Source organism: Chenopodium quinoa, unplaced genomic scaffold, assembly GCF_001683475.1.
Source record: "Chenopodium quinoa cultivar QQ74 unplaced genomic scaffold, ASM168347v1, whole genome shotgun sequence".
Taxonomy (NCBI): domain Eukaryota; kingdom Viridiplantae; phylum Streptophyta; class Magnoliopsida; order Caryophyllales; family Amaranthaceae; genus Chenopodium; species Chenopodium quinoa.
The window spans coordinates 2057708-2081755 of record NW_018743391.1 but is presented as its reverse complement, the minus strand read 5'-3'; the positions used below and the strand labels follow the sequence as shown (position 1 = coordinate 2081755).

Sequence of the window (24048 nt, the reverse complement as noted above, 5' to 3'; positions counted from 1 at the left end):
ACCTGATAGCCATCACAATATCTTGTTTAAAGTGGAAACCTCCCAAAGTTTGTATTATTTAGAAATAATCAAATAAAGTTTGACTTGTTTAGCGGATCGCTTAAATTTTGTATTATTTTTGACAATTTTTCCTAGTTTTAATTGAATGACATTTTTATAATTTTGGAACAATTTTTTAAAAAAAACCATTTTGGAACATTTTTAATATTAATAACAGTTCAATTATTATTATGAAAAACGCTTTCATTAAAAACTATAAGAAACTAGGGTTGTCAAAAGTTGACACGACAAGATAACCTCATAAAAGAAACCACAAACTGATACTACAAACTCAAATAAAATTAATTTTAGCTTATTATATCGATAGAATATATTGGAAGAAAATGACAAAAATATGGACCTTTATAAAAAAATTCTACTGATCATCTATTGATATGTGATTTACCATACACTAATATATCATGAAAATTTACAAATAAATAAATAAATAAATCAACAATCATCAAAAAGAATATTCTATACAAACTAAATTTACATTTTTATAATCTAAAAATAAAAATAAAAAAAATTAATCATCAAAAAGAATTTTCTATACAAACTAAATTTACATTTTTATAATCTAATCCATTGGACAATTGAACTCTTTTTTTATTTTTTTTTTGTGTGTGTGTGGATTACGTTTATAATCTAATAACATAGCACATATTGATACCACACAAAATAGAGTATACCAGATTTTATTCTATTATAATTAGGAATTCCCTATAATTAAAAAAATCACTTTTATATAAAAAATTATCAGAAATTACTTCTTACTAAACAGATAATATGTACTTATACCAGATCAAATCTTTTTACCCACCATACATATTATCATTAATGTGCTATGCTTTGCTTCAAAAAAAAAAAAAAAAAAATGTGCTATGCTTTTTTTTACCTACGGTACAGTAAACATGTTTAAATAAATTAACAAAAATACATCAATTAGATGTATAAATAATGAAGTTTAAGAATAATAATAATCAGGATTATGATGAAAAAGTTTGAATTATTGAATTATGTTCAAAATCATTTATGTAATTTAACAAATGTATTTTAATTGACAAACATTTAAATAAAATCAATAAAATAATTTATAATCATCACCTAAATTTTAATTATGACATATGTTAAAAATAAATAATATATTTATCCATTGTAATAGTGATACATTGCATCACATTGATTTAGTAATACATGGTGGTACGCGTCGTTTACTGTAGAATTTTCGTGGATGGAATACTACTAAACAAACCTCGGGATGCATCAAACCCATAATCTTTAGAGTCATGTTGGTTTGATTCACCACTATTGGGTAGGATTGGACCCAAATTTTGAAATATCAATCCCACGGACACTAACGCACCGAGCCAACCCATGTGTTGGTTTAAAGATTGTTGTAAGGATTGGCCCAAGCTACGAACTTCTTTTTTTAAAAAAAAAACATTATGTTTATACTCCGTTTATTTCAAAATGAATTACATTCTATTTTTTCACAGATGGCTATGTAAAATTTTAAAATTTTATATCTCTAATTTATTGATTTGTAAAAGTTAATACACATTAACTTGAATCTAAAAATATCTTACATGTCTATATTCTATAGTTCACATCAAATGGAAAAATTCTCATGAAACATTATTTGATAATTGAAATTGAAATGGAGGTATGTAACATCTATATAAATAATAATCATAAGAAGTATAAAGTAGGTATGTCAACTAGACTATATCTCCAAGCCTTGGCTTACACTCTTCCTACTAGTGCTACACTCTAAGGGGTTGTTTGGTATGAGTTTTTGATATGGGTGGAAACGGAATCAACTTACCGTTTTCCTTATCATGTGTTTGGTTGACAAGTAAAGAAACAAAATCCGTTACCTTGTGTTAACCGTTTCCACCCTTTTGTTTCCAGGGTAAATCTTGGGGAAACGATTAACGTTACTTGCCTCTATCACAAAAGACAAATTATTTTCTTTCTCTCTCCTCTCGATCTTCATTTTTCATGAGAATTTCCAATTTTTTTTGACAGTTCAGTTGAGAATTCTCCTAAGAAAATTGCTAGTCTTCATATTTTGCTCCATTTTTTACAATCTTCTACCTCAAATTTGTAAGTATTTTTGAATTTGTAAGTTTATTTAGTATGATTGTTTGTTGACATTTATTCGTCACTAACAATTTAATTATACATTAATCTAACTATATAAGATTGATGATGTTAAAGGAGTGTAAGTTATCTTGTCAATCTATATTGTGTTGCACACAAAGTGTTGGATGAATTGTTTAGCTCAGAAAACTACGTGTCATAATTGTTGCGATTATGATGAGTACTTTATCTAGTGATACTTTTATTTATGCACACAAGCTGTTTGATGAAATGTTTAGCTAAGTTGAGTTTATCATCTTCTTGTTTTATTGCCCTTATTTGATTACTTGTATATTCCCAGATGTTGCAACCATCAAGTTTTCCAAATTCACTATATTTTTATAGCAACATTATTCTCATCTTCCCATTTCAATAATTACACGACACTACTTTTATAATCTCGGGACTGGCTAGTGCATGGTCTAAAGCGGAAGAAAGGGAGCAAAGAATGGATGAAAAAGTGAATAAGGTTTTGGATGAGGAGATGACATTAGATGAAATTTCTCCATCCAAAACTTTAGAGGTTGCTAGAATTCTTATGGCGGAAGAACATAACCTCCGCATCTTCTATCAAGCGCCAACTAATATTAAGAAACAATATGCAATTGATCTCTTTAAGAAGAAGTAGAAAGTTTTGTCAAAAGTTGTTATTAGAGTTAATGTTTCAATGGTTTTTAAATGCTTTTCAATAATTTATATGACTTTGCCTATATCTAGCATTTTTTTTTTTAATAGATCTAGCATATGATATATTATGGTAATTGGTTTTTTTTTTCAATATATATATATATATATATATATATATTGGTAATTAGTGTTGCTCTACATTGCATAATGAGTAGTAAAAATTAGCCAAGACAACAAAAAATAAAAGGATAACTATTTGTTTCCAAGTTATCTATGTCAAACAAAAGGAAACGGATTGGTTATAATTGTTTATGTTTCCTTAGTAATACCAAACAACTAGTAAGGGTAACACTATATATTACCCTTTCCCCTCCTAATTTGTTTCCATTCCCTTACATTTATTAATTTGCTACCAAACACCTCCTAAGTTGATTAACTTGTACTTAACAATGATAAACTGTTGCTACAAAAGACTAATTGTGAAAAAATGAAGGCAAAAATAGAGCAAAGATGCTTAGAAATTATGTTTTATTACTTGAGAGAGTTTACAACGGTTTAATAATGACAAATGAGATGTAATATCTATTTATATATAGGCCTCCATACTAAGTGCCTAGAACTCTCCAGTGCACTTTTGACATTGCTAATTAAGCTAGTAGCATTGTGTAGATTATTTCAGAAGTTGTTCATCACAGGATTCAGAGTTCAACATTGACTTCTATTTAATTAGATCAAATTAAGCAATCAAATATGGTAAAATATAAGATGAGACATAAAAGCGATGAGATAAATCAAATAACTCGCTCTAATAAAAAATAATTTTCCATTAAACATACACCTCAAATTTCATTCACTATTACAAATTTGTATATCAAACTTCAAATATAATCACATCTATATGTTATTCAATTATGTACTAGTGTACCATTACAATGAAAGGACCATGTTAACTCTAATTAATAATACATCAACCGTAATAAAATTGAAAACAAGCACATAAATTAAACAAAGCAACCAATACAATTACTTGATTGGTTGCAACCACTCTATTAAAAACCCATAACCAAAATAAAATACCCCTTAACTTTTGTGTAATTTTTAAGTCGTAGTCTTACCTTCAATTCACATACAACCGTTGTACAACACAAACTTCTTGTCATACCAAAGTCAATAAGTTGTTCATCAAAGTTTGATGCTTCTATCAAAAACCCAACTTATAGGAACAGAAGGCGCTTCTTTTTCCTTATCTCGAACTCTCTCTTCAATACTTCTTATTCTATGAGGCAATGTGCATACATATTCCTGCGCTCGGCGCCCTTCGGCCGAAAGCCCGGTGAGTTGATCAACCTTCCAATAGTTCACCAAATGCTCCATAACCTCGGCATAGTTTGTGACCGTGTACACTCCTAGCCGAGCAGCAACTGCCGTAAAATGACTGAACAAGTTGAAGTCGCGGCCATCGTGCATAAGGTGGCCCGGCATTGAGATTCGCTTCCTAATCATGTTAGCGAAAGCAATGACGGTTGTATCGGGGTCGACTTCGAAGAGTTTTTGAGATATCTTGGTGTAGGCGGTTTCGTGGCGCTTCTCATCGGCCGCGATAAGGCCGCATACCTTAGCAAGGTTGATATCACCGTGCTCTTTTGCTAGCCTTGCGGTGTTACCGTGTGAGAAGAATGTTGCCCTTTCTTGAAATGATGTGAATATGAAACCCATGTATGGGTTGTTCTCAAATTTTGGGTCCTACATTTGTGCAACAAAAATTAATGATTTTAATAAATATTATTGTATAGAAATATTAATTAATATACTTTGATGAATTATAATCATAAATGGTTGAGATTGAATGTTGAAAAAGGATAGATATTACGAGTAATACTTTTAATTCATATTATTTACAATGATGAGACATTTTTTACTCAAGATTTATGTCTGATAAAGCGGAGATAATAACAATGATGTCATGCTATATTACAGTGACTTGACCCGATTAGACCAACTATAAACAAATTGAAGTAATAAAATTGGGTTTTTCAAAAAAAAAAAAAAAAAAATAAAGTATTAAAATTTGAAATAAAAAGCTATGAAAGCAAAAAAGTATATTTTGTTTTTTTTTTTTTACTTGACCTGTTTTATTTATCACGCTTATCAATACAAAATTTTAATGATCAATAAATTTAATTCCTTATAAGTAAAAATTATAGAAATGATATATTATGATATTACTTATTGAGACAAATTCAGCAAAATCACACGTGAATATTTTATATTTATGTATAATTCATAAAAGATGGTCAAAGGATGGGTGGTGAATAGTGTAAAAGTAAAAACAGATCAAGTTAAAAAAAAAAAAAAAAAAAAAAAAAACGGAGAAAGTATATATATTCTTACCACTCCAGCCCCAATCATATATTGGGTAGTTTTCTCAATAGCTCTCATATCAACACGACCAGAAAGATAAAGATACTTGCTAAGAAGATCACCATGTCTATTTTCTTCAGCACTCCATGCCCTAGACCATGTAGCCCATGAAGTCGAACTCGCCCCCGTTTCATCCCTCACACCATCCATTGTATTAAGCGCCGTCTGGTAAGCCGGAAGAGATTCTTCGGTAATCATATGACCAACCAAAACAACATAGAAATCGTCTGGAACCTCTCTAGCCCTCTCTCGAAGTTCTTTGATTTGATCATAAAATCCCTCTGAAGTTGGATCAGGAAGAAAATCCTTAGGTTGCCAACATTTTTCAACAGGTTTTAAGTATTTTAAGATGTTATCTCTTGCCCATCCTTCTAATGAATCGAAAATCTCAATCTTTTCGGGTGACATTGAATGTGTAACACGGTCGTTAGGCTTCTCGCGTTTAGGGTTACTTGAGGGTTTCTTCGGAGTTGGTTTTATTGTTACTGATCTACAATTATAATGAAAAATATAGGAATATATGTGAGAAAAATTACAAGTACATAAAATTGTATACAACTTACAAATAAAGTGCATGAAAATGGCTATTTTTTTTTTTGTAAATTAAATTATAGCACTAAGGTAACATATAATACAATTATTACTGGAGTTCATGATAGATTCATTTAATATTGTACCTACTTTTTCCATTTTATCAAGATCTCAGTTTTTAGCTTAGTAATTCAATACTTAAATTAGTTAATGATCTTAAAGATGTAAAAGGTCACATTATTAGACACCATGAATAGAAAAGACAAATCTAATGAAAAGACGAAACTTTAAGGAAATTAGAGCATAATTTTAGTTGATTTGATTATTCATTAAAACACTTGTATAAAGCTATTAGTGCTACGTTTGACACGATCCATTTGTTAAAAATTAATCAAAGAACAAATATTTGTTTGGAAAAATTGGTACAACATTTGCCCATTCGCATAAATAATCCTAACTTTGAATTACTTCTAAATATTCTGAACTTTAGGGGTTATTTGCTTTAAATGGTCTCAAGTGACTGATACCCCCAAATTTTTTATTATTTAAAATAATCTAAACTTGGCATTACTTTGAGCAAACGGGAAAAGTTGGGATTATTTTTGCCAATTTTTCTTATTTGTTTTTCATATCATGAAGTTGAATTAATTAAAAACCTATTTAAAAAAAAAAAAAGTTACTCCGTATTTTATTATGTGAGGTAGTAATGACATGAAGGATTTGAGTCAACGTAACCAATCAATGACTAGATTGAAGTGATACAGATGTACATACGTAGAGTACTAGATACATACGAATCATATAATGATAAGGTATGTAGCCAATTTAAGACATCATGCATTATTTATGATGTATAGCAAGGTTATATTTGGGGATGTATAGTCAACTAAATACAAGTACTAAATAGTGGCATGTTGTATATGGTCCTATGGAAAACAGGATATATTATTGTAAATATTATTATAAAAAATGATGCGTATATTAATACCAACAAGATACATATATCACATCAATATAACAACGACTTTTGTAATCTGCCAAATGTCTTTAATTAATTATAAATAGCTTAATGTATGTGACCTTTTCTTTTATGTATCTATGACTTTCATACTTGATATAAATAGCTTAATGATATGTGACCCTTTTCTTTATAATCATTGGCTTTAGTAAAAAAAAAACATTGATGTATATACATACCCATAACGCTTAAGTATCGTTCTCAATAATAAACTACGTCCCTTTCACTAACAAGTTGTTATCAAACGTATAATAACTAATCATTGGTTTTAATAAGAATCTATGTGCATACATACCCATAACGCTAAGTATCGTTCTCACTAATAAACTAATGTCTCTTTCACTAACATGTCTCCTAGCTACCTAACTACAAACATTCCATCAGGTGATACATGTTTATTACTTTGAGATTATACATCGAGATGAATTTAAGTACTAATCTATTTTTAATTTTTTTTTATTGCATGTATTTGATCAATAATATTCTCCGTATTTAATAATTTATGGTCATTAGATCGATTTGTCTTATTGTATAAATATACTTTCCAAATTGTTTCAAAAAAAAAAAATTCCAAAAATGAATATTTCATTAATATAATTTTGTTATAGGAGAAAGGTACTTCGTATTTAGTAATAGGTAAACCCAACTAAAATAAATAGATCTGATCTGATTTGATTTTGTTATGAAATGAAGTACGTATTTCCTTAATAAAATAAACTGTAGTGATTCCAATGTAGTTTTATGACTTTTGACTATCACAATTTTTAAAATGGACGGTTGAGATTATTAATTTTTTGATTAAATTTTTCATTTAATTAAAAATTACTTCGTTTTTTTTTTTTTTTTGAAAAAAATTACTTCGTATTTTTTAATTATTTTAAATATACTTTATCTTCCAAAAATTATTTTTGCAATATTTTTCAAATTTTGGAAATAAAAAAATATATGTATATATAATAATTAAAAAATAATTTTTAATTAAAATTACTAATTAGAAATAAATTTAAAAAAACAAATAATCTCAGTCGTCCATTTTGAATAACCAAACATAACCTATGTTTCAATCTATAGCACATACAAAGGATTATAACACCGCCGGTCTTCCTTCAGAAACCGGAGATCGGAGATAAATAGAGTAGTATAGCCTACATGAAACCTTGTTAAATTAATCACAACATTATAAATAGGAGATCTAAAGAAACTCACTTAGGAGGTGCATTGTTGAGAGTTAACGCCATGCAAATCTGTGGAGCTTTAACACGGTGAGTGCTAATTTGTGGGAGAGAATATAAACTCATTGCCATTTTTGTTAAATTTTCCTTAATTCTTCTGCTCACAACTGCCGCCAAAAGCTGGAGTAACAAAACATTAAATGGATTAATACAGTGTAAATTCTATGCGGATCTTTGTCTTTAAATGCCGCAGCAATTACAAACTATACGTACAGTCTATTTTATGGATGGGAATAAATAAATAATGGTGGCACGGAATTTAATTTCTTCCTATATTTTCCCTTTTTTATACGGAGTAGTAATATTTACATCAATTGATTTTTTTTACACTATTTATGATCATATTTTACCATTAATGTATATAAATAATTTCTTTATTTACTATTTTATAATTTGTAACAATATATACTTAAAGAGATTGATTATTAATAGTTGAAGTAGTGGATTAATAATGTTTAAAAAAAAAAGTAGTTGATTAATAAACATGTGCAGGCAATTGATGCAAATATTAAAAACGGAGGAAGTGTTTGGTTTTGGGATATGATTTCACTACATATATAGACAGAAAAATATGACTTTTTATTATGCAATAAAATTTTATAGAATTAGATCTGAACATAGATTCACTGTGTATCCCTAACTAGAATGAGGAGAAATTTGGTCGTATAATCAAGTATAAACATGGACTTAGTAATAAACTTGGTATAGGAATACACGGAGTAATATATATGTACCTGGTGTAACCATTTATATATGCATGAATTTGACAATCAAATATAGACATGTACAAAGAAATAATCGCGGTACCGGGATATACGAATTACTATATATGTACTTGACTACTTGGTTAAGTGTAAGCAATTATTCATGAATTTGATCATAAGTGAATCTTATTTGAGCATTTGGTGTGATATGCTTTAATGTTCAAGCTAAAGAATTTGCATTGTACGATAGAAGTACGTAAAATTATGGTGTACGTTAGTAAAATGGAATTTATTCGTCATGTAAAATCTAAAATGTAAATCTTCATTTACGCATGCTTCTGTAATGTTTTGTCCTTGCGACAGTTACTACTTTATGGAATCTTATTTACATTTCCAATAGTGTAAATTCACATAACTGCTTGTTCGTCCATATTTATGTCTTTATTCATTATATGATGATTAACTCAAAAAAAATATTTACCATATCCACTACAACAATAGTAGTAGCAACAAAAACAGTGTAATAAGGTAATTAAGGGATACATATAATGTTAATGGCACGCCATTTATTTAGTTGCTGGTAATAAAAGGTGGTAATGATAAAGATTTTATAAGTAACTATGCGAAAAAAAAAAAAAAAATTATATGCCTAATTATTATCATTTTTACATCTTATGACCTCTTACTAAATGTGTTGTAAAGACTAGCTACATAAAAAGGAATTATTAAGATAAATAAAAATTAATTATATTATCAATCTGTACGTATTTTTATCATGAAAACTCAAATTTAATCATACCATTTGAGCAGATTTGTTTAATGTGAATATTATGCACTTTTTTCTTCATCAACGACAAAAATAAAGATATTATTAATATAACGACAATATTAGTAACAATAATAACGACGACAACAACATATATTTCTTAAATAAACTGAAATTAATATAACCTAACTCCCTCATAATATGAATAAAAGGAAAAAACCAAAGACGGAAACAAAAAGAAACGGGGAGAAATAGCACCTTATTTATTTAAGATCGAGGAAGCTTGAACAACCTAACTCAAGGCTTTCGTTGTTGGAACAAAAAGAAAAGGAGTGCTTGCTCGCTTATTATGATGAAGATGATTTAAGTGTACAAAGTTTGAGGCTATAAATAGAGTGTTCAAACGTTTAAGTTAAAATTGATAGTTGTGATGAAATAAAGGATATGGATGAATGTCCATATCATCAATAATTGTAGCATAAATTGGTTTTGTAGAAATGGGGGACAAGCCCCAATGGAATAGACTGCAAACAAATTAAAATACACTCAAAAATAAAATTTACAAACTATAAATAAAAGAAATTAAAAATTTTACTTAAGTAATTAGGTTTTGGTACCACTTCAAGTTGTGTTGGGCCAAACTATGTCATTAAATTCCTCCAACAAAATCTTACAATTGGTTTAAAAAATCCCAAATTCTTGAGTTGGCGAATCCTAATATTCCTAAGTAATCTATAGCCCGATTAGCTTTTCGATATAATATCTATGTACTTGTCAATCCACCAAACACAATAAACAACGGCATTCTTAACTTGTATTGTCTTATTTAGGGGTGGGACTTCGTTCTGGCGGTTCGGTTTGACCTCGGTTTGAGTCGGTTTCGGTTTGGAGCGGTTCGGATTGAAACGGTTTAGTTTAGCTGGCGGGTCGGTTTGGTTCGGTTTGGGTTAGTCACGGCTCGGTTTGGTTTCGGTTTATTTCTTTGCGGTTCAAATTCGGTTTGGGTCATAAGCGGGTCGGTTTATAAACGATTCGGATTATGTCGGTTCGGTTTGATACGGGTCGGTTTAGGGGGCGGGTTTACCCGGGTCAATGTCAGTTCGGTTTACAAACGGTTTGGATCAAGCCGGTTTGGTTTGAAATGGGTCGGTTTAGGGGCGGGTTTACCCGGGTCAATATCGGTTCGGTTTATAAACGGTGCGAATCATGTCGGTTCAGTTTGAAATGGGCCGGTTTAGTGGAGGGTTTACATAGTTCAATTGGTTCGGTTTATGAACGGTTTGGATCATGTCGGTTCGGTTTATAAGCGGTTTGGGTCATGAATTCATGATTGTTTTAAAGATCGCGTCATGACCATGATTTAATGAGTTGATACTTATAATACGATAAATCGATAATTAAGAATGTACAAGTATTCAATTAGATTGATCAACAAGTGTTTTAAACTTTTAAGTTTTAATAATCAGATATGTAAATATGTTTATCGATTGTAGTACATACCAATAATTCAATGAGGCAATGATACTTATGATAGTATGATAATGATACCAACCGTACATTCGTACGATATGATATACATAATAATTAATCTATAATTACATATACATTAACAATATTGTATTGAATCAATTTCCATTTCCAAACATTGCATTTCTTATAAATTATAACTTACACGAGATTAAATGGATTCGTTATTTAGTTTGTTACTTTATTTAGATTACTAACTCAAACAACTTAATAAGTTAAATGGACGAAATCACGAAATCATGACCATGATTTAATGAGTTGATACTTATAATATGATAAATCGATAATTAAGAATGTACAAGTATTCAATTAGATTGATCAACAAGTGTTTTAAACTTTTAAGTTTTAATGATCAGATATGTAAATATGTTTATCGATTATAGTACATACCAATAATTCAATGAGGCAATGATACTTATGATAGTATGATAATGATACCAACCGTACATTCGTACGATATGATATACATAATAATTAATCTATAATTACATATACATTAACAATATCGTATTGAATCAATTTCCATTTCCAAACATTGCATTTCTTATAAATTATAACTTACACGAGATTAAATGGATTCGTTATTTAGTTTGTTACTTTATTTAGATTACTAACTCAAACAACTTAATAAGTTAAATGGACGAAATCACAAAATCACTAATTAAAGTGGTGATGAAATCATTATGCAATACTAATGTACGAATAGTCAAATATACAACGGTTAGATTGAATGCCCATGAAAAACAATGGTTAGATTTTCATTACTTTATTAGTTATTACTTATTAAGTTATTATTAGTTTATTATATATACTGATATACAGTCACAGACTCACAGATATATATAATATACATATAGAGATGTCAGATATTGATGTGCATTAACTCATTAAGTCATTAACTATGTCGTATTGAATCAATTTCAATTTTGAAACATTTGCGTTTCTTACAATTTATAACTTATAAGTAATAAACTAATAATAATAATAATAATAAATAATAATAATAATAGTAATAATAATAATAATTATAATATTATTATAATAATACTATAATAGTAGTACTGTAGTAGTAAACTAGTAATAATAATAATATTAACAAATAATTATACTAACAATAATAATAATAATAATCTTTCAAAATAATAATAATAATAAATAATTAAAAAAAAACGGTCAAAAAGACCTAGAAAAGCACAAAGAAAAATCTAGACCGTTAGATCTAGATGAAAATTCTGGAATCTACAAAAAAAAAAAAATGAACGGTTAGATGTTGAGAATCCTTGAGATTGAATATGGACGGTTGATCAAATGAACAAGTAAAACCTAAACCTAGAATCTCAAGCCCACTCTATCAGCCATTCAGCCGTTTTACTCACTCTCAGTTTCTCTCTCTAACTTCTCAGTTTCTCAGTTCTCATCTCACTCATTCGTTCTGAAATTCTCAAGAATCTCAAGCTCAACTTCTCAACTTTTAAAAATCCTAATTAGGGTTTTTGTTTTCGTTTCATTTGTGTTTTGGATCTACATTTCTGATTTCTCGCTTTACATTCTCGTTTTTTTGTTTTTTCAAATCTTCCTCTCCTTCAATTTGAAGGCTTCAAGCCGTCAAAAGTTCAAAACTCAAGGTAATTTTTTGTTAATTTTTGTTGTTTTCGTTTTGATTTTTTTCGTTTTTGTTTCGGTTTGTTTATTTAGGGTTTTTGTTTTCGTTTCATTTTTGTTTTGGATCTAAGTTCTAATTTCTGACTTTTTCATTGTCGTTTTTTTGTTTTTGTCTTCCTCTCCTTCAAGCCGTCAAACCTCAAGGTAATTTTTTGTTAATTTTTGTTGTTTTCGTTTTGATTTTTTTCGTTTTCGTTTCGGTTTTTTACTTTTTTTTTTTTATTTAGGGTTTTTATTTTCGTTTCATTTTTGTTTTGGATCTAAACTTCTTATTTCTGACTTTTCCATTCTCGTTTTTTTTTTTTTTCAATTCTTCCTCTCCTTCAAGCCGTCAAACCTCAAGGTAATTTTGTTGTTAATTTTTTCGATTTTTTTCGTTTTTGTTTCGGTTTTTTTTTTTTACTTCAAGTTCTTGATTTTTTCTTTTGATCTCCAGTTCAGGCAGTTCTCCATCTTCAAATCTCCTTCAAGCCGTCAGAGACTACTCAAAGGTAATTACTTTTTCCTTTTCGTTTTTTTAATACAGTTTTTCTGTTTTTGTATTTGATTATTGTTGTTGTTGTTCTAGTCTATGTTTGAGTTTACTTCTTATAAATCTTCATAGAGATTGCATATTTCCTTTGCTTTATATCTTCTATGAGAACTAGCTAAAGCCATTGTTTGCCTCTCTTATTTGCTTGTCTGTGGTGTCAAATTCATTTGATTGTCTAAGGTCCCAAAGTGATTGAGACCTTTCTTTTTTCTGTTTTCTTGTAGAGAGTCAATAGCAGTTATAAGCTGCAGGTATCTAGAACCAATAATGTACTGCATTTTCATGTATGCAACATGCATCTTGCTTGCAATGAGACATTAAGCCGTTTGTTTTCACACTCCAAGCTAGCTATCTTCTTATAGCAGCTGATCTGTACAATTACTTGGATCAGTGGGGGTCTGTCCTGATGTTGTCTAAAAGCACTTGCATGTTTCTTATCTGAGTTTCAGAAAGCAAGGGTGGACTTTTGATGGTCTGTATTTTGGCTATCTTGTGGATATATGATTGGTGAAGAATGATAGAATCTTCAGTAACTGGATACCTAGTCAAACTGTGCGGGAAAGTCTAGTTAACTTATGCATTCCTTGTTCACTTCACCGAGCTTGCCCTGGAATGTTTATGTCAAGAATTCATTTTTGACTGCTTTGATTAGAATGGAATTTTTATGTCAAGAATTCTTTTAGTTGGGCTTAAAGTTAGTACTTAAAATGTACTCATATGTTAGTCACATGAGAGATGAGACAATGCATGCTTAATTGCTCACTATTAGTAGAATCTGTCACTTAATTTGGTACTTATAAATGCTATTTTTTTTTTTTTGTTTCAGTCATGTCTCGAGAGTATGATGAATTTGACTATGAGAGGCAATCAAATTTTGATACTGTTAGCTCTCAAGCTGCCTCTGTCCCGCTTGATGATGCTAGTAATACCGGCACTATCAATCCTTCTGTTAATAAACGTCAAAGAACCGCAGGTATATGGAAGCATTACACTTTTTTTGAAAAGACGATAGGTAATGAAAAGGTAGATTATGCTCGTTGTAATTTGTGTGGCAAAGAATATAAAGCACCTGGTAGAGCGGGTACTTCAACTTGTAGAGCTCATATTAATGCATGTTTGGAAAAGCATGGTGTCCAGTCCGGTAACGAATCACAATTTGATCAAAAAACTTATTTACAAAAGTTTGCTAAAGCTATAATCTGCAATGCATATCCTTTAAATATTGTAGAGCATGAATATCTTAGGGAACTTCATGCATATTTGAATCCTAAGGTGCAGCATGTTTGTAGAAAAACTATGTTAAAGTATGTTATTGCTGAGCATGATAAATATAAATCCTTGTTGCATGAGTCTTTGGCTAATGTTTCTGGTAGAGTTAGCTTTACATGTGACTTGTGGACTGCATGTACTAACCGAGGCTATCTCACTTTGACTGCTCATTATGTTGATAACAGTTGGTCTCTTAGGTCTAAAATTTTAAATTTTAGATATTGTGGCCCTCCCCATAGTGGTGTTGAGGTTGGAAAGTTTGTGTTTAAACTGATTAAAGAGTGGAACCTTGAAGGAAAGGCTTTTTCAATGACCGTTGATAATGCTCGTTCTATGGATGTTATGGTTGAATATTTGAAAAAAGAATTAATGCAATGCTCTCCTCTTCCTTGTAATGGGAAATTCTTTCATGTTCGATGTTCAGCTCATGTTTTAAATCTTATTGTTCAAAGAGGTTTAAAAGAAGTTCATGAAAGTGTTGAAAAATTGCGTGAGGTTGTTAAATATATTGATGCTTCTGATTCTAGATTAACTCAATTTGAGAATGCTTTGTCTGAGTTAGACTCTGTTTTTAATGGCAAGTTATGTCTTGATGTTGTGACTTGTTGGAATGCCACTTATACAATGCTCCGAAAAGCCTTAGAAGCTAAGGATGCCTTGAAGTTGCTTGAACTTGTTATGAGCTGCTGCCTGCTGGTAGTGCTTTTGCCTTTTGGTTGATGTCTCTGCTGAGTTGTTGCTGCTGCTGTTTTGTTGCTGCTGTTTCTTATGCTTGCTGCTGTTTTGTTGCTGTTGTTTCTTATGCTTGCTGTTTTAATTTTTCTTGAATCATCGTTGCCCTTGTCATTTATGTTGAGACTTCAACGTATATGTACTTGCTGGCAGCATTTTTCAAGTTTTAAGTTAAAACAGCCATTGCTCAGTGATGATACGATAAACGTAAATCTGAGAGCAATTTTGAAAAACAAAAATAAGTTCCTGCTGAGTCCCTTCTGCTTATTGTTCCTTGCTTCTGATAAGTTGTTGATCTGTTATTGCGTAAGCTGGTTCCTGCTTGTTGCTGCTATTTCCTCTGCTCTTGGGTGATGTGCTGCTGCTTCAAGATTCTGCTGCCTTTTGTTTTTAGGATATAGTAGTATACTAGTATTCTAGTATGTTAGCTTTCCTTTTACCGTCTGTTAGGGGTGTAAAATTTTTGATCATGTAAAGGAAGGGAAAGTTTCCCATTTTCTTCTACCATAAATTTCAAATCTAGACATCTAGTTATTCTCATGCAGTTTTATAAACATTTTAGTCCTCCCCCTTTACAAATACTTGTATAAGAAAGTTTTATAAAGTGATAATGTGAATGATTGTACATTTGTACGCCTTATTGACTAGTACAGTAATATTCTAATGCTTATGCCACTTTTGTAACGCAATCTCATACATCTCCAATCTTATGTTACCTTTGAGTGTTATTGGATGATCATGAATATCTTTATGAAGGAACAATGAAGATAATTTGGGTGGACTAGCATTATTACTGGAATGAAAATGGTACAAATGATATATCTTGTAATTAAAATAAATAAGTAATCTAAAACGATATTAATAATGCTGTTGGACTAGATCTAGGTGATATAAACCTTTGTATAAACCTAAGCCGTTTGATTAGATCTACATTTATTAACATTAATTGTATTTACTATTTAGCCATTTAGGTTGTAAATAATTCAATTTGAATTAAGCAGTTTGTAATCGGATCAGTTTAAACAGGTTGCGATTCGAAAACAGTTCGATTTTAACGGTTTAACGGGTTATGGCAGTTCAGTTTAGACGGTTAGCGGATTATAACGGTTCGGTTTATATAGTTTTTCCAGCGGTTTAAACGGTTTCGGTTCATAAACGGGTCGGTTTAAACGGTTAGCGGGTTACAAATGGTTCGGTTTAAACGGTTTTTTTTACGGTTTAAACGGTTTCGGTTTATAAACGGTTCGGGTCATTAACGGGTTTATAAACCATTCGGTTCGGTTTTGTTTCGGTTCGGATTTGAGCAGTTTGGTTTGTTATCGGTTTACGGTCCGTAACGGCTTGACATTGAGCGGTTCGATTCGGTTTCGGTTTGATATTGAACGGTTCAGTTCGGTTTTCGGTTTAAATTTATCGGTTTATAAACGGATCGGTCCGTGATGGTTCGGTTCGGTAACGGCCGGTTTCACGGTTCGGTTTGAAAAGTCCTACCCCTAGTCTTATTAGGTCATCCTATGTTCGAGTGGTGTCTTTGTAGTGCCATAAAATAACTAAAACAAAAACATAAAATTATAAATTTATTTTAAAAATCTACTTTTTATATTGTATTAAAGTTGTATTCACCTTCCTTTTTCATCTATTCTTTAATTTTATAGCAAAAAGTCATAAATGATAGTGTGTTGTAGATGAAATTCTACCTAAGATTTTAAATGCACCTCCCATACTAACCAACTAAGGTACCTGGCAAGTGAAATATGTTTACTAAATATTAATTTATAGAGTAGATAAACCAATCATAGAGTTCAACCATCAGTTCAACTTTTTGGTTGAGTTGATCTTTGAATATACATGATATCACTGCCAAGCCGCCAATGTAACATACATAGGTCACAGGTTTAAGTCTCATCCACTAATCCACGCCCACTATTGTGTATAAACCAATCTTGAATTTCAACAATCAACTTAACATTTTAATTGAGTTGGTCATTTTTTTTGTACAATTACCACTATTACTCCTTTACCAAACATAAGTTACATAACCCATAAATTCCCAATTAACCTCCCTCCCTTTCCTAACTTCATTTGTCATGGTATTATCAAACTCTCTTAATACTCCCACCACCATGTTAGAGATACGAGATATCGGAAAATATAACACATATTTTCCGATAGCTCATATCTCTAACACACCAAGACAACCTTGTGTTTCCACAGCCACCAGTCACCATAAACTCGTGATCATCTCTGTTGTCGCCGCCAACGCCCTCCTAGCTAGTAACCCCATCTCGTTCATTTGTTGGTCAAGGAAGTCCCACCAACGAGGTACCGTCGCTGTATTCATAGTCTATTAAGTGTACGTACTTCCAATCGTTCATTAAAACAACCAACAAATATTTTTAGGAAACGGTTAAATGTTTAAAGCTAGTTCTAAATTATTAATCAATTGGTAATGGTTGCATTTACACGATAATCAATGCAGCTTGCATGTAAGTTATGTCAAAATTTTGTCATTAATTCATCATGATTTTGTAACAAGTTTTGCGGCATTGATTTCTATTTATTACTACTAACTTAAAAAATCATGAGTAGTCATGAGTAACTTTTGTAACATAACATACCAAATTGCCTGAAAATATTTTTAAAAAAACTATTTACCCAGAAGATCAGAAATACCAACAAATAAGCCAGAATCATAATTAATAATACGAATCATAATTAATTATAACAATTTAGGCTATGTTCTCTTCCTTACAAAAAATAAAATAAATAAATAAAATAAAATAAAAACTATTGAGTAAAAACAATTTCAATTCAGTAATAAATTCAATGATAATAATTTTTAGTCCGTAAATTTAAATAAAGCTATTGAATCAAAATATAACTATTTACCCCAAAAATAACAACCAGTCAAAAATAGATATAATTTACAACCAAACACCATAACTAATAGCCTAAAAGGCAAAGCTAATACGTGGAAAACCCTATATATTAAATCTACAAATTAAAAAAAAAAAAATACTGATAATAACTCAAAAATCATAGCTACTATATTAGTCTTAAATTCATAACTAATTACTCAAATACATCAACTATTAAACCAGAATATGAAAATCCTAACTAATACTTTAACAACTATATATATTCAAAACTATAACTATTACCCCAAAAATTATAATCAATAAACAAAGAACCATAATTATTAGCCTAAAATAATAACTAAACTTGGTTTATATATGCAAGTTAGATACCTTTATCTCAATTAATTTAAATCAAAATCACCCCGTCAAAAAAAAATAAAATTATAACTATTTATTACTCGAATATACAACTAATTAAAATCAACTATAACTAATAGCCAAAGACCATAACTATTAGGAAAATTGTAAACTAATAACCCCACCTTTGTCACTTCAGCTCAAAACAATTAGGAAAGTTGCTTTGAGCAGAAGTGGCAAAGGTGGGATTATTAGTTTACAATTTTCCTAACTGTTAACCTAAAAATCATAAACATGAATTACTATATACCAACTATTAGTTAAAGGGAAAACATGACAATAATAATCTGACCTTTTTATGTTGGATATTATGATATGGTACTTGCTCTAAATCTATAATAGGTCAAAATCCTATGTGGTATTTAGAAATTTATCAAAATTAAAAAAAAAAATAGTAATTATTTAAAAATAAAAGAACTCCTACATGAAAACTGGTGATATATTTTTTCTTTTATTTTATTTTCTTTTACTTCTTTGTTTTTCAACTCGCCTTCATAATAATATTCACCTCATTACACTTGTTTCCATCTGATTCTCATTACTAATCCAAATCGATGCTTAAAGAGTTAAAAGTATACAAAATAAATTAATAATCCAAACCCAACACTCATTCCCTTAATCAAGAAAATGAGATTAAATAAATAAATAAATAAATAAATAAAAACCTTCTTCTGTCTAATTACATACATGATACATATGCTTGAATTATCCGAAAAACAAAATTTTTTATTCTTTTCGTCATTTAGCTAAGGTTTATTAATCTGAGGCTAAATCATTTTGTTATTGAAGAGTAATTGTAATTCGTGTAATAAAATTCAGGTTAATTAATTTGTAAAAAAATAAAAATTTGCGGAGATGAGAAGAAAGAGAAAGGGATATTCAAATCCTAATGGAAATTAATCAAATTGAAACTTGTCTTGATTGTAACTTGTCTACTTGCATGTCCTTTTTGTTCTAAAAAAATCTCGATATTTTTAATAAACCATAAATGATTGCATAAAAGCTAGTTGCTAATAAAATGTGCCCTTTCATACTAATAAGAGTAATAACTAATGAGTCCTTAATGAAGAAACAAATGAAGAACAAGAATTTGGAAATTAATAATTCAAAATTCAAACATACACAAATCTTAGGGCATTTTAATACACTATGGATATATGAATTCCGAAATATTTTAATGGCCAAATTGAAAAGGAAATTTTTGGATTTCGATGGTTTTAATTAATTACATAATTCAAACATTTATGACATAAAATTCATTTTATTTGGAAATATGACATAAACTTATAATCATAAAAAGAGCCTAAGAAAGAGAAAGAGCGAAGATAAGGAGAAATGAGTTGGAGTTATTACCTACCACTTTAGATATTGACTTTTTATATTATGTCAGGTGATCTGTCTCTTGTCAAATCACAGTGTAACTAACTGCTTAAAGACATTAGCCAATAACTTATAATTCAAAACTATGTATTTGCCTTAAAATCTTCACTTTTAATGCTACACCAATTTACTCAAAATTATAATTAATAAACCATCACCAATATAATAACCAAAAACCATAACCATCTACTTATTATAACTTTTAATTCAAAATTATACCTAATAACCAAAAAAATATAACTATTAACTCAAAATTTCTCAAACTATTAATTAAAACCCATAACTATTAATCTGAAAATCACAACTAATCAAAGACAATTACAAACCATAACTCTAAAAAGGAAAAGGGATAGAGAAAATAAATGAAAAATGAAACCTCTCATTTGAACTCTTGATCAACCGGTGCCCATTTTAACAAATGAGCGTCAGTTTAGAATTGATGCCCAAAATCTGTGACATGGGCAACCCCTTAATCAACAATAGTTCAAAACTGGTGCCCATTTATTACCTTTTCTACTTATCTATCTTAGGTTTCGTTTCCTCTTGCCAAATCCACCTACAAGCTATAAGGTGGTCTTATGAGGTAAATATCTAACCTAGGGTTTGCAAATAGGGAAGTTTTCAAAACCAGAGTTTCACAAGATATGTTGCGATGTTAATTAATTCCTAATATTAGGCCTTGTTTACTTCACCTTAACTTTACTAAATTGAAATTATTTTTGTTAAACTTAATATTTTTACCGAAATTAAAATAATTTTACTCAAGTGAACTTATTTTTACGAATTCTCTATTATATTTTTTTCTTCAGATTTACTGCTTTTATTGTGTTGAAAATTATTTTATTAAAATAGACTTATTTTTTCTAAATTGATTTTTTTTTTAAGTGAACCAAACCGGCAGACCTAACTCTAGCCTCATTATTTAATTTCAATTGAATTGACTGGATTTATTAATTTGTACGTGTTATACATTATCATTGGGCTGAATTTAACTCTTTTTTTTTCTCTACCATTAATTAAAATTTATTTTTCTTAATTTAATTATTACTTCTCTCCCATTAATTTAAATTTATTTTTCTTAATTTTCTCCCCGATTTTTGATGGGAAGAACAATAGGATCAGAGTAGGAGAACGGTAGTGGAAGTTGCATGTAATTAATATCTTCTATTTGAATTAACAAAAGAACAATTAACAAATGAACAAAATGAGGTTAAATTAGGGCTATTAAGTGGATGATTATGAGGATTATTAAATGTGTTAGTTGCAACATTAACGAAGGTCAGCTTTGGTAGTTTGGATATAAAAATATTTACTCACACTAGTAACAAACTGCGTTGTTTTGTAGCTGTCAAAATATTTCCTTTTATACTAGTAGAAGGACATTGTATTTATGTTTTGATTTATTGCTAGCTAATTGGCCCATTAAAAGATTCACTCGATATATTATTATTGCAAAGGTGATGATTTTACATGTTTGGTAGAAAATTTTGTCGTGAAATTTCAATATCTGTCAGTTCTACAGTTACAACAACTCTTTTGTTGGTCAATAGTAATAAATTAAAATTGTTAAAATTCTCATGGATTATTCCTTTTACTTGGAGAATATATATACCTAGGTAAATAAATTTTTCATAATTAAAGTACAACTTCTTATGTACATCATGTCAGCTATAGTAAAAAACATTGATCCTGTTTTTAGAAGTTGATATTTCTCTTAATTGATATTTCTCCTGTTTTTATATGTCACCCAACAAGCACAATAACAAATTTTAACCTTTAATATAGTTGACAATAACTTTGGAGATTTGTCCATGGAGAATAAGAGGTGGCAAATGTGATATATATATATATATATATATATATATATATATATATATATATATATATATATATATATATATATATATATATATATATATATATATATATATATATATATATATATATATATATATTCTCTTGAGCTTAATTTCAATTTAATTTAGTTCAATTTAGTTCACTTCAGCTCAATTCAGTTCCTACTTTCCTTTTCTCATAAACAATTCAGTTTAGCTCAGTTCAATTCAGTTCAGTTATGTAAATCAGAAAAAGCCATATTTGGATAAAGTTGTTGAAACCTGATAGAGTATATAAACCAATCTTATATATGTTTCAATCATAAGCTTAATTTTTTGGTTGAGTTGGTTTATTAACATGGTATCAGAGCCGGCGTGACACAAAGGTCATGGTTAATTTCAACTTTAATCCACCCTTCACTTTTAAGTGAAATATTTTGCGCTGGGTATGAGGAAATCAATGCTACATCCACACTTCAAATTCAAAGGTCTCTCATGTGAGGGGCGCGATAGAGTATATAAATCGATCTTGAGTTTCAACCATAAGATTAAATCTTTGGGTTCGCGGTTGAGTTGGTTTATTATCAAAACCCCATTATAATTAACTTGTGATCTAACTTTGTGAGTTGCTTCACATTGAAGAAAACGGAGAATTGAAAAAGTATCACCTTATCAAGTAGAAATGTACGTAGAAGGGTTACTCCTAATATCACCCCTTCTAAGTATTAATTTTAGTATAAACTTCCTTTAATTTACACGTATGTAAGTGAACCAAACCCGATCTCTTTCTTCTTGCTTGGGTTGCCCAAACTCATTTTGTATTTTGTATTATCTTAAATTTAATATGGTACCATAGTTAGTATTGACGAGGAGGAGAGAAAAACTCACACATAAGCCCAAGTGAGCTTTCATTTCAAAATCATATGGTAATAGGAGGAGTAGCTCACTTAGATTATAAAGCAGTGGTTCTTTGTTTAATTTTTCCATGTGGGACAACAGCTCACACTTGCAACCTAGCACAACTAGATAAGGATTTACATTGACAGGATGACTAATCCCTAAGAGAATTATTACCCGATTAACTTTCTTCCCTTTGATTATTTCTAGAGTCATTTGAAATTTTGAGTTTGCTAAAATTTTGCGAAATATATGTTTGAAAAGTTGGCATGATAAAGAAAGAAAGTAAGAGGATAAGACTACACTAATGTTGCTCTAACACCTCCCATCTTAAAAATAACTTAGTACACAAATTGAGGGTTATCTAGTTATTTAATTGATCTTTAATGGATAGCACAACTTTTTATTTATGGATTGGGAGAAGTAATAAATCTTTTATTTGATATACAATAAATTAAATAAAATTAGTCCTCTATAGCTAGCAATCTCTAAATAAAAATATATAATTAATTAGTACAAAGTATATGTCACATTTCTATTTAAATCCTTTTAAAAATTATTCTCCAAGTGATAATGTACACCATTATAAATATATGTCAAATTTTTAAAGTTCTTCTTGATCTAAGGAGATAAGGTATAGTAATGTACTATCATGTGTCAGTCTTCTCTCTTTATAAGTTAATATGATGGATAATTTTTTTTTTTTTTTTGTTAGTATGCTCATGTAATAAACAATATATGTTTATTCGTAAATAAAACAATGAATAATTAAGATCAAGATTTAATGTTGAGCTCTCTCTAGATGACCTAATACAAATGAAACAAACATAAAAGAAAAAAAAATTAGAGGACATTGCATAATAATAACATACGATGTAATAGCTCTCATCACATTATAATTTTTTTTTTTTATTTTTGGAAGGATCATCGCATTATAATTTCAAAATTCTAGTATTTTCGACCATAAAGAATATTCTACAAAGTACTCCGTAGTATTTTATTTCAAAATAATATAATGATCGGAATTAAACGTAGCTTATCATTTATTACTCCGCAATAAAAATATAAAACCCATGCGTGGGGTACTAGTAGTCTAGTACTACTAGAAGTAGTTAACTAGTTATAGCAAGTAGCGATACAGCTAATATGAGTTCCAAAACAACTTAGAATTTATTAGTGAAAAGATCGTACAGTACCATACTAGCACATGCATAAAAATATACAGTATTAAATGATAGAAATTCCAACATATCTTGCAGCAAAACTGTGGTTACTTAGTCATTTCTCAAACTTGTATAAATGGCATGCAGTTGGAGAGGAGGCAGGCAACAAACTCATAAATCTGATTTTCCTATCCCATGTCTATTTTTTTCAATTTTAGGATAATTTGTCAATTACTACTGCAAGTTATTAATACCAGTTTGTAAATTACTACCGCAAATTAAAAAAGTTGTGA

The 24048-nt window shown here is 29.6% G+C and overlaps 1 protein-coding gene across 1 annotated transcript; it reads right to left on the bottom strand.

The window, feature by feature from the left end:
- Positions 1-3617: 3617 nt before the first annotated feature.
- LOC110738722 (stearoyl-[acyl-carrier-protein] 9-desaturase, chloroplastic-like) lies at positions 3618-9845 on the bottom strand. Its single transcript, XM_021919129.1, has 4 exons — positions 9742-9845; positions 7988-8133; positions 5203-5722; positions 3618-4554 (listed from the first exon to the last, which is right to left on the bottom strand). Exons 2-4 carry the CDS (start codon positions 8083-8085, stop codon positions 3994-3996), a joined length of 1179 nt encoding a protein of 392 aa, XP_021774821.1. The 5' UTR covers positions 8086-8133; positions 9742-9845; the 3' UTR covers positions 3618-3993.
- Between the last annotated feature and the right edge of the window lie 14203 nt (positions 9846-24048).

Coding starts and splice junctions, on each gene's coding strand:
- LOC110738722 (XM_021919129.1), bottom strand. CDS start 8,085: ATGGCAATGAGTTTATATTCTCTCCCACAAATTAGCACTCACCGTGTT. Junction 5,723..7,987: donor CTCAACAATGCACCTCCTAA/GTGAGTTTCTTT, acceptor TTATAATTGTAG/ATCAGTAACAATAAAACCAA. Junction 4,555..5,202: donor ATATGATTGGGGCTGGAGTG/GTAAGAATATAT, acceptor GCACAAATGTAG/GACCCAAAATTTGAGAACAA.